The following is an 11,689-nucleotide window of genomic DNA, read 5'->3' on the forward strand; positions in this document are numbered from 1 at the left end:
AAATTAACTACTACCACTAGTAATTAAAATCCTATAGGTTAGAAAATCTGAAAAAAACAAAAGCTTAAACAATGAGTAAGTGAAAAAATACTTCACAAAGAGAATCATAAACTGTAATGGTTTTATCAACAAACTAAAATATGAAAAATTTGTGAGATATAGATAAAGCAGTACTTAGAAGTTATGAATAGTCTTATTAAATATATTTACTAAATTTAAATGAGCTAGCATTTAATCCAAGAAGCTAGATGAAGAAGTGAAAACAGTAAGAAAGTTGAAGCAATAGAATGGTAAAAGCAAAACACAAATTAATAACCTAGGAAAAAACATTAATGGAGATGATTTTTAAAATCTATTTCTTTGAAAGCTAATAAACTAGGCAAGCCTCTAGAAAGTTTGATCAAGGTAGATGTGTACACACATAAATGCATTATCATATAATGGAATACTAGACGGAGTGAACCAGGTCATCCATACAGAGGAATCACAAAACCTATGGTAAAAAGATAAAATTGCTGAATGATAAGAATTTCTGTAGTTTACTTATTCATTTAACAATGTTTTGTATGTTTATATATACAAATTGTGTGTGTGTGTGTGTATGCATGGGTATGTTGTGGATATTTATGTAATAAAGTCACCTCTAACATTTTCTTAAGAAGTGTAAAGCACGTGGTGAAATGTTAGCATTTTTAAATCTTTCAAGAAATTAAATTAATATATGTGTGCTTGGAGTTTCTTTTTACCCCCTTTACTCAATCCCATTCTTTCCTTCCACAGAGGTAATCACTATCCTGAAGACGGTGTTGTTTTGTTTTTTCTTTCCCAACTAGTTTTATATTTTTACATTTTGGAAAAACTCCCATTCTTACAAAGCAGTTTCGCTTTTTCCATTTTAGGAAATTACAACTTTCCTTTGACAGTTTGGTTTTCTAGTTGTTTCTTTTATTTGACAAAGGAATGATACCATTTTTTAAAGATTAAGCCAACTAAATTAATACTGACATTTAGGCCAAGGACCATAAGGAAGCCAATTTTTTCTTAGCACCAATTATGTTGTGGGTAAGTAAAACAAAACAAAACTGGAAAATAGAGTCACCATCCACTATAAATCTTCAGAGTATTACTGGCCCATTCGGCTTAAGCATAGAAAGAATTACAGAAAAATATAAAAGGCATCGTTCAGTGCTCTCTGAAAAGAAGTGGCTTCTTGTACTAATATATATTCCATTCACCAAATTCTTACATGTTGCTTTTGTGGAATAAACATTGAGTGATTATATATATATCCCACTTAATTTATCATGGTAATTAATCCCAACCATCCATGATATTAATTTGCTGATATTGGTAGCCTGTGAGTCGCTTTCTTTCTGGAATAAAATAGGAGAGTCATTCTAAGTACCTTTATTTTACTTCTGGAGATGTTTAACCTTAACTACATCACTAAGTGCAGATTGACTGATGACTACACACATCTTACTCCCAGGTACGGTAAAGGCCAATATCAGAATGTCTAATTGCCTTTTATTCATTCTAGATTAGGCAATTAAGTTCTTTTACAGTTTATCAGAGTTCCTAGGATCTTTTCCTCAAATTTAAGAAATAAATTGTTATTCTCAAGGAGACATTATGCTTGAGTCTCCTGAAGGAAATACTAACATTTATTAACCATTTTCCTAGGTCAGGAATCTCTTGAGTTGCCATTGACAAATAAGTTCAATTTCAGCTTTTCTTTACCTTCTGGTATTTCTAGCTCCTCTTCTTTTCAATTTTTTTTTTTTTTAATATCTTCCTTGGCTTAAAAACTCACAGATGCATTGCCCAGCCATGTTTTTTTGCCCCTTTTATTCTGGATTGTTGATATTTAGAAGAAATTTAATACAAAAATGCAATTATTCCCAAATGCATCACACCGATATCAGATTTTTTACATAATGAATAAAAATAATATATCCCAGAACTTGTGAATAAGGCTGTGAAGTCATATCTAAAAAAATTGGTCAAACTGATGATGTCTTATTGCCACCCATTGAAATTCCATATGTGCTGTATTCTACCTCTTCAGTTTTAAAACTTGCAGTTGCTACCAATGTGTATAAAATCTCTACACCCTTCGAAAATTGAACATATTCATTCATATTTTTTTGAGTAGAAATTTAGCCAGGCATTAAAAGTAATATAAAACTAACACAAGATACAGTTGTTTACCACAGGAATTTGGATTTGCTGAATAATGTATGAACACACTGGCATAATTCCCGACGGTGCAAAGCAGCATACGAGCCAATGTCTAGTAGGGGCAAGCGCTCATGTAAAGAACAATTAATTTGAGATCAGGAAGGCTTTGTGAAATTCTGGGAGTGGAGAACCCAGATGGCTACCTAGTTAGTGGGTGGAAACGTAGAGACCAAGGAGAGGTGAGGATTATAGTTAGAAAAGTGAGTGTGACTTATTCAGGGGCCAGTAACGTTTCTGACCTAGCTAAAGCAAAGGATCTACAATGGGAAAGAGTGAAGACAAAATTGATTACTAGAGCAGGTTGCATTGTGGAGGATCTAAAAAAGGACATTTTTTTCTGAAAAAAAAAAAAATTCAAAGATCTATTGATGGCTTCTTAGCAGGTGAGTGAAATGGTAAAATCTGTGAGTTAAGAAGAAATAAATTCAGAGCGATGTTTATTAATGTATGTTCCCAGGATCATTAATTAATGGGGTTACTCCAAAAGGGCCAAGCAATGTCAAATAAGTGTGGAAAAAACTGGAGCATTTGACTTCAAAAGGAAAATACAGAATTTCCCTAACCTATTTGACCAGGGAACCCTTTCTAGGAAAACTGTGCTTGGATCATATATTCTATATATATTGATACCAACCTCAATGTATACATTGACATATGTAATAAATGTCCAATTCTGTGTTTTTAAATAGCTCGCTTGGTGTCTAGTTTGATTCTCTGTTCCCAGATTGGTAGAAATTCAGGATCTCTTAATTTCCCCCAGGAGTGTGTCTATGTTCTGGAGTCTTCTAGTGCCAGGGAGTTAGAAGGCTATGAAATGGCGAGGTGGCACTTATCTGCTGCTTTGGGTCATTGATGTATACTAGCATCTGCTGAGATGTCCTCACTGTTCTCTGGTCCTGGGGAATTGGTCAGTACTACTGTTGTTGAGACATGTCTTTCAAACCTGGTGGCTCTCTGTAGTTCTTCCATACTATTCTGGAATTGATGGGAATACTTTTCTTACTGATCTGTTCCATGCTGAGGTATAAGAAACTCTATGTGGACCCACAGGGGCCCCGTCTTTCTTAGACAAGTCAATTAGCTATTCTGTGAGGCCTTCCTGCTTTCTTTTGGCTTCTATCCAGGAAAAGGGGCAGATGTCCCATGTACCTAATGATTTTGGGCTTTTCCCATGAGATTTCCACCTAAATCTTCTACTCTATGCCATGAGTAAGTTTTGTTTCCTAGAAAGCTAAATTTTTAAAACTCATAAGCAACAAAGGGCTCCCTTTTCCTCATATTCTCCTATAGCTTCTATTCCCTGAGGAAGTGATTTAGTTGTCCGTAAGACAGCTTAAGACCGGGACAAGGATAGAGGCAAAGAATACCTGAGGTAAAAAATCAGTTACTATTTCAAAGATACTTCCTACCACACTTTGAATGCCTTTTAGGAAATGCTGATTATAATCCACTGAGGATTAAAAGCCGATGAATAAAAGGATGTGTGTAGTAGTGGTGCTGCCTTGAGCTTTGATTATCATGTGTGGTCTTAATAAATAATGAATGCCTCCTTGTCTTGTAAATCACTGTCTTTGGCATGGTGCTTTGCACAGTCCTCTCCCACATTAACTCTTGAAAAGCCTTTCTTGCTTCTGGCAACTCTTCCTCCACCATATGCAGGACAGGCTAGCTCGTTGAAGACATGGGGACCAGCTGAGAGCCAACACCAATAAACAGACTCCTAGGTTAGCTCCAGATGAGCTGCCAGCTGACTGCAGGTGCTCAAGTGACCTCAGCTGAGACCAGAACTGCTCAGATGAGCCTCCACTGAAGTGTTGATATGAATCATAAACAAGTAAAATGGTTGTCTAACCCACTGAGTGATGGAATTACTTTTATTGCATCAGTATAAAAATATGCAATACACTACAATGCAACAAAGTACATAATATGAGATGGTAGGTATTGAAGACAGAGGAGATACTTTGTGGGAAGATTTCCTCAATATGGATAATATGAGATGAGGCAAAAGAAAAATTCTAATGGGATGAGCAAGTTCCTTGGAAGGGGCTCATTTTTCATTCATTGGAAAAACAGTTCATTTTATTTTCTATTTTATAGGAACTAAAGAAAACGGAAGAGTCAAGTGTCATTATGTAGATGGTACTCTTCAGTGACTTAGAAAACTGTAGACAAGTAGCTGGGTGGAACCATGCCAGATGGGGTCTTCGTATCATTCTGCCGTTGTGCCTTTTTGTAAATCACTCTCACTCTCACTGGCTTGGATTCAAGAGGTGGATTTCCTGACACTACTGAAATGAAAAATAAACAGTTGTCTTATATAAGCATATTCTCAGACATTACACTAGATTTATCTTAATTCCTGATGACATGTATTTTCCTAAAGATTTCCTCAAAGCAATGACAAAACCGTCATAAAACCAAGAAATGTCAAAAATATAGAGGGATTGATGAGATGTGTCTCCAAGTTCTGAATCGAAAGTCTATTATAAGGTGGACTGCTACGAGTTAGCTGTGATTAGCTAGGCTCAAATATACTAGCTCTAGTCTCAGGGGCACTTCTCCTAGTCCTATTAATGGCTTTTTTTTGAAATTTATTTTACATCCATCACCTTATTTAATCTTTACAACAATTCTAAGATTTAGACAATATTTTTATCCACAATTTTAGAGAGAAAGAACTGATGCCAGTTCTTTTCAACCCAGTTCAAAGGACACTGGAATCCTGTGGTGCCTCAAGAGCCCCTGAGCCAAAAGAGGAGGGAGGGGAAGAAAGGCCACTTGCTCTGGCTTCAACCAGAGCACATCTAATATACATAACTATACACATTGTGTTTAAAAATTAGATATTCTAAATTTCTAATTATATATTATATATATAACTAAACATATATGTATGATATGACATATATATATGGCACCCATTCAAATTTGGTTAGAGAAATTCCCAAACACTGTAGCATACCATGATGAGTCCTAATGCCCTTATGATCTACACTAGAAACTTCTTGAAGTTAGAGACCTCATCTTATCCTTTCTTTGGTCTCACAACAGTGTGGAACCTCCCTTGACCTGTGAGCCAGCCTTCGGAAGAAGGAGCCCATGGAAATCCTTGCCCTGGCGATGCTCTGGGCTCCAGAACAGCTCTGTCTAAGCATCTCCCATGACCCCTGGCAACCTTGCTGTCTGCTTCTCACTAAAGCCAATTAAATTACTCCCGGTACCTGCAGCCTTCTCGCTGTTACCACGACTCATTGAGTTCTCGCCAAAGAGGGAAGTGATGTCTTCTCCAAATATCCTGAGGCAATTTTCAATGAGAAATTGTACAAGAGAAATCTGTAACACAAAAAGACAAGAATGGGGTGCTCTTTTCCATAGGGCATAGTTATAAATCACATTTTCTATACAGACCTTGGATCTAAGAAAAAATGGGAAGGACTTCCCAGTAAAATTCAGACTTGATAAAAATACGTAGAAACCAGGGGCACCTGGGTGGCTCAGTCGGTAAAGCGTCTGCCTTCGGCTCAGGTCATGAAAGCAGGGTGCTGGGATCAGCCCTACATCACGCTCCCTGCTCAGCGGGAACCCTGCTTCTCCCTCTCCCACTCCCCCTGCTTGTGTTCCCTCTCTCGCTGTGTCTCTCTCAGTCAAGTAAATAAATAAAAGCTTAAGAAAAAACCAAAAAAACAAAAACACATAGAAACCAGAGTTCTCTCAGAAATAACTTAGAAAGAGTGATACTTTCCCGTGTACTTTGGGTATACATTTTAAAATACTGCTCATCCGTGGGCTAAAGTTATAATGCGTGGCCTAGGTTAAGAGCTAACATTTTGGGATCAGTGGTTACATCTTTAAGCCTAGGATAAATTTGGGGGCCCATCAGTTGAGCGTCTGACTCTTGATTTCGGCTCAGATCACAATCTCATGGTGGTGAGATCCAGCTCCACATGGAGCCAACTTTGGGCTCCGTGCTCAGCAGGGAATCGGCTTGGGCTTCTCCCTCTCCCTCTCCCTCTTCTTCTGCCCCTGCCCCTCTCACACTCTCTCTTTCCCTCTCTCAAATAAATACATATCAAAAAAATAAATAAAACTAGGATAATTTTCAAAGTAGCCTACCTTATTAAAGTTTATTTATTTTTTGCTTTTAAATTTTGTTTCCAGTTTTACTGAGCTGTAACTGATGTATACCATCTTATGAAACTTTATAAAGTATGAACGACAACTTAAGAAAACCATTTCTTAAATGAAGAAGTATCATAAAGTTGGGAAGCAGGGATTTTGGTGGTGTTGTGAGGGAAAACCCACACAGCTGGAGAGAAAACGTATCTGTCTGTCTAACTTCAGTCCCTTCTCACGCATTGCTTTGCCTCATGCTGGCTCTCTCTGGGTGAGCTTGGGGAAGACCTGTCATCTTATTAGGATATTCTGGAATCTCTTGCTAGTTTCCATATGACGTAGCAGAGGTGAAATAGTAGCCGAGTACTTTTCTAGATGAGCCACAATTGGCAGAGGAAGGCCAATGTGTTTGGAGGCATGGGGGCTCATATTGCCCAAGCCACCCAGGATGTGCCAGTGATGACCGGAGGAGCTGGCTGTTGTCGCCATTGTGTAGTGAGGAAACCATGGCTTTGCCCAAGGTTACGAGTCCCTCAGGGATTAGGCTGAGAGTTGAACCTTGACTGGTGAAGTTCCAAAGCCCAGGTTCTTTCCTATCGTATCACACGACTCTTCTCTCTCTCGTTTAGTCAGTCTAGTGTTTAGTCTCCTGGAGGGGGAAGAAGTGACTCGACTGCTCCGAGTTTCCCGTTTAACGACACCCCTTCCCAGACCCCGCCAGAGTAGGATAAAGAACTCTGCCACTCCACAGGGGCCTAATGAAAATGTGCACTTCACAAAGTTCCATCCGTCAGAGTTACTACTGCACTTGTCTGGTTCAAAGTAGGGATTCTACCCCCTGGGGGACAAAAATGAGAGCTCTCATTACCTTTCTTATCAAGTTGTCTTCCAATTCCAAGCTGCCGGAATCAGGTGGGTAAAGAACACTTGGGGCTATACAAACGGATAAATTATAAGCTGTCATCTGATTGGATGAGGAATGTAGCTCAATGTTGTATAGCACTCCAAAAAGGTATCGCAAGAGAACAACATTTGCTCTTGGCAGCTGGCCTAAAAGCCTAAGGTCAGAAAAACACACTTTTAAATTAGGCAAGTAATTCCACTTAAGAGGTTGGAAAAACAGAGACAGGGAACAGGATACATCCTTGTATATCTAGCACACAACCCGCTCTAGCAGAGTTCCAGGCATGAAGGTATACAAAATTGTTGCACTGAATTCAGTTCCTGAGCCAGATAACAACTTCTCTGCTTAGTTAAATGTTTCACAGACTTTTAAGGTCATAGCCCTGGAAGTCAATGCTCTAGCATCTGTCTTGGACCAGGGAATTTCGTCTACCAGTTTCATGGATCCAGAAGGGGTAAAATGGCCAAGGAGTCCACATTAATAAGATCAGGAGAAGAACAATAATAGCCCTAAAGCATGCCTCTATTCTGAAGCTGGACCCCATGGGTGTGAAGAATTGAAACTCTTTGGCGTTGGTCATGATTTTAGTAGGCAAAGCTGCAAAACGTAAGCCAATGTTTTCCTGATAGTATGTTGGGTGTATTTTGGAGATGTGACCAGAGTAGAGTAATTATGGCATCATTACCTCTGGGCTGCAGTTATCTTCTCCTCTTTGTTGCCTTGATCAATAACACTGAGCCATTTGTCATAGAGATCGGATAAAAATATACTTCCTTGGATATTTCTAAGAAAGTCCTTATGGAGATAAAAAAATATGTATATATATTATAGAAAATATTTATTGGAAATATTCCAGAGAAAATATGTAGTTAAAAAATTCAGTTCAGCCCCCACTTCCTTCACAGATACCCAAACTGGGACCCACACGGAGCTCGGCTTCGACTTTCCATTGACTTGCTCACGCAGGAGCAGGTGCTTGGATTTTCTCCCGCTAAAACTTAGAGGCATAAAAGCAGAGCTTAGCCTGTGGTGGAAATGAAGATAAAGCTCCCTTCTATCATCTGGAACTTATTTTGTGTGAGTGCTTTTTTTTTTGCAAAGTACCACAAACTGACAGGGTCTGGCTATAGACCATCCTAAATCCTATTAGCTTCCTGGACAGAAATACACATACCCATGTTGCTTGTTTTAGACAAGGTGCTAGCTCTTAATTCTAGCAAGAAAAGTCCTGAAACAATCAAAACACAAACAGGTGGGCTCTTGCACACATATTAGGAAAGAACTAGGTCTTCTCACTCGGGGTAGGTGTGCTCCCTGGAAGAAAGCTACTCTCACAATTGCTTCATTCTTCCTTTTCTTAACTGTCTAAAAGTCGAGAGTCTAATGGCAGACTCACTGTGGTCCTGAGGATAGATTCATTTCTAGTTTAGGACAATTGTCCAGTTAGTTTGCCATGATATTATCAAGGCCAAGGTTGCAGAGTCTGATTCTCCACCAAGATCCGTCAACTTCAGGAAGAGAAAACTTTAGAAATGTCTAAGCACCATACCCACAAGTGCACACCCTCTTCCTAGTTGGTGCTGATAACACAGAATCAGGAAGGAACCTCCTAACTCTTGCTAAAAAATCGATTCCATGTGTGCACCTTACAGAGGGCAACGCTCATCTTGCTACCTAGTGTATCATCATTCTTCTCCTGTCTCCCAATGCCTACATGTATATTACTACTGGATATCACTATGGCCCCAGAGTAGGAGTGGTTACCTAAGTCATTTGCTATTTATCACATCTTCGAACATTAACGGGGGACAAGGGAAGACCAAATGTGACTGAGATTCAAAGACTGTACTCATTACTACATTAACATAGGGTTGTTCAGAGCTGTTAATTAGTGCCAAGGTGGATGGATTAAATTTTTTCCCTGCTCCATTTCTTTTGGAAACTTTGCCATCATTAGCAGGGTGGTGAGGATGTCTGTTTCGGTAAACAGTGTGTTTGTGTCAGTGCGTATTTTGAAATTTATTATCATGACTAGTAGTCATTTCAGTATTAGTATTTTGCATGGAGTCTTCAGGAGTGGAGGTGGGGAGGGCGGTGTGTAGTGAAAACAGAAAGTATTTCTAACACATGGGGCTTTTAACTCCTAAAGTAGCTTCCTTAAATTTTGATTTTGTCAAGCATTTTCAGCTTGTCAGGTTCTTAATCTGTTATGTCCATTACAGTTCTTGAGCAGTCATGATGAAGGACACCAATCATAGCTTCAGTTACTCACGTGTGGATAATGCTAGAACCTTCCCTACCTTGAAGACGGATGCGACCACATGAACAGATTCGCTGTACGGGTTCACTTTGACCCCAGAATTTAGTTTTTTCTTTAGGACTCTGCAGGATTTTATATTGGCTGATTTGCGGAAGACGCCTTCTGTGAGTGGCCCTTTTTGATTAATAAAGGAAAGCATATCCTGTAGGAAGAAAAGAAAAGTATATGGCATCTCATATCCACAAACGCAGAGCACAAGCTTGCCTCCGTTTTGAAAGAGGAGGGGAATGTAATGGTACACTGTTTTTGAGCTGGAAGGACTAAAGTCAATTTAGATTGTTTTTTTTTTTCAGTGTCTCTCTATATACTTTCTACCGAAATATCTATTTTACAGTCATACACTGAAACATTTTAAACACTTCTTTTAATCAGATTTTCCTTTCCACTGAGTTTCCACTTTTAAATCAAACTTCTCTGCTTCAAAGCCTTTGGGGAATCACCATCTGTTTCCTACTTTAGCATTTCTTTCTCATTATTCCCTACATAGATGCTCTTCCCCAAGTATGGAAGTCTATTTAGGAAATACTCATTTCCCATTTGTTTATTTCTCTTTAAGTGACTGTATACTCCTTTCCTACTTGTTCTATTTCCTTCCCTCTTTTAAAGTCAGGCTCAGGAACTCTCTTCTCCTTCTCTGATTACCCTCCCTTCTCATGAGTCTTTCATTGTCTTTTGCTGTATCTTCATGTCCTCTCCCTGCTGTGTAGAATCTTAATAAGGGCTGGACTCAGGGAATCCAACGGATCTGAAGTCTATTATGCTACTTATCTATTGTGTGAGCTGGGGCACACGCATCCTGTACTGAGGCTTTTCTGATTCGTTTAGGCAGTGCGGAGGATGATAATCCTAGCTAGCCCCTAAATTTGCTGTGATGCATGGACCTGGGGTAGTAGCTAGCAGGTAACATGCTAGCTAAGGTGATATATTTCTTCATAGCTAGCGGAACGTTCCCTACATCCTGTACAGTACTTGCAGAGATACCGAATACTCAGTGAATGTACACACTGACAATTCACTACAGCAGTTTGAGATAACACCGGCCAAACTCTGTGGCTTTCATTTGACATACTCTGTTAGGATTAACAGATTCCTATTTGCCAGAGGATGAGTCTATGCTCGTGTCAGATGTTTGCAGTTGTTAGACTGAGTAGACTCTGCTGAAGGAGACTTGAGACTCATGTGAGGAGGAAGGCAATGAAGGGAGAGTGTGAAGATGAGGTGGACTCTCAGAGATTCACATACACAGAGTCCATTTTGACTCATCTGAACAGGCCTCCATGGGTCTTTGTGGAAACAAGACAGAAGTGGAATGGACAAGAATGTCTTTTCCTTTTGTATTTGCCTCATGAGTCTGCTGGACCTAAATCAGATTCTGTTCTTTGAAATAACAGTAACAGAGCTCCTCTTCCAAAGCCAGGGACTATGTAATGACGTCTCCATTTGGGGATAGATTTGGATGAGGACGCTTGGCCTTTCAGTTTCCGCTCCTCAGGAGGGCTATAGAAGACCAAAAGGAGATGACCTACCAGAATTGGAAAGGGCAGGTTGTCTTTATCACAGATATCCATGAGGGAAACTCCAAAGAGCTGTCCTGGCTTTGCGGAAGGTGGGGCTGTGCACTGGGTGAGCTGGCAAGTGCGGGAGCCCCACCAAAAGGCCCTGTCTCTGAAAAAATGGCTTTTCACAGTCTTCCGGCCGGAGTCTAAGAAGAAGAGAGAGTACTAGTAGTAGTAGTTGTTGTGTAATACGCTGAACCTTCTTTTTCCTTTTTTTTTTTTTTTTTTTATAGATTTTATTCATATTTTGACAGAGGGAGAGAGACAACGAGAGAGGGAACACAAGCAGGGGGAGGGGGAGAGGGAGAAGCAGGCTTCCCTCAGAGCAGGGAGCCCAACGCGGGGGTCGATTCCAGGACCCCCGGATCATGACCTGAGCTGAAGGCAGACGCTTAACAACTGAGCCACCCATGTGCTCCAGGCTCATCTTAATTCCTAATGACTTGTATTTTCCTATAGATTTCCTCAAAGCAATGTGGTAAGCATCATAAAACCAAGAAATGTCAGAAATATGGAGGGATTGATGATACGTGTCTCCAGGTTCTGAATCGA

At 39.7% G+C, this 11,689-nt stretch overlaps 1 protein-coding gene across 1 annotated transcript; it reads right to left on the reverse strand.

Annotated features, from left to right (window-relative positions):
- Positions 1-228: 228 nt before the first annotated feature.
- Positions 229-11,598, reverse strand: LOC135363371 (rho GTPase-activating protein 20-like). The gene is made up of 6 exons (XM_064583923.1): positions 11,108-11,598; positions 9,562-9,723; positions 7,947-8,056; positions 7,226-7,415; positions 5,466-5,577; positions 229-4,532 (listed from the first exon to the last, which is right to left on the reverse strand). Exons 1-6 carry the CDS (start codon positions 11,147-11,149, stop codon positions 4,399-4,401), a joined length of 750 nt encoding a protein of 249 aa, XP_064439993.1. The 5' UTR covers positions 11,150-11,598; the 3' UTR covers positions 229-4,398.
- Positions 11,599-11,689: the final 91 nt, after the last annotated feature.

This window comes from Mirounga angustirostris, unplaced genomic scaffold, assembly GCF_029215605.1.
Source record: "Mirounga angustirostris isolate CCGP_5_RB_7025 unplaced genomic scaffold, mMirAng1.0.hap1 SCAF_142, whole genome shotgun sequence".
In the NCBI taxonomy this organism is placed as follows: domain Eukaryota; kingdom Metazoa; phylum Chordata; class Mammalia; order Carnivora; family Phocidae; genus Mirounga; species Mirounga angustirostris.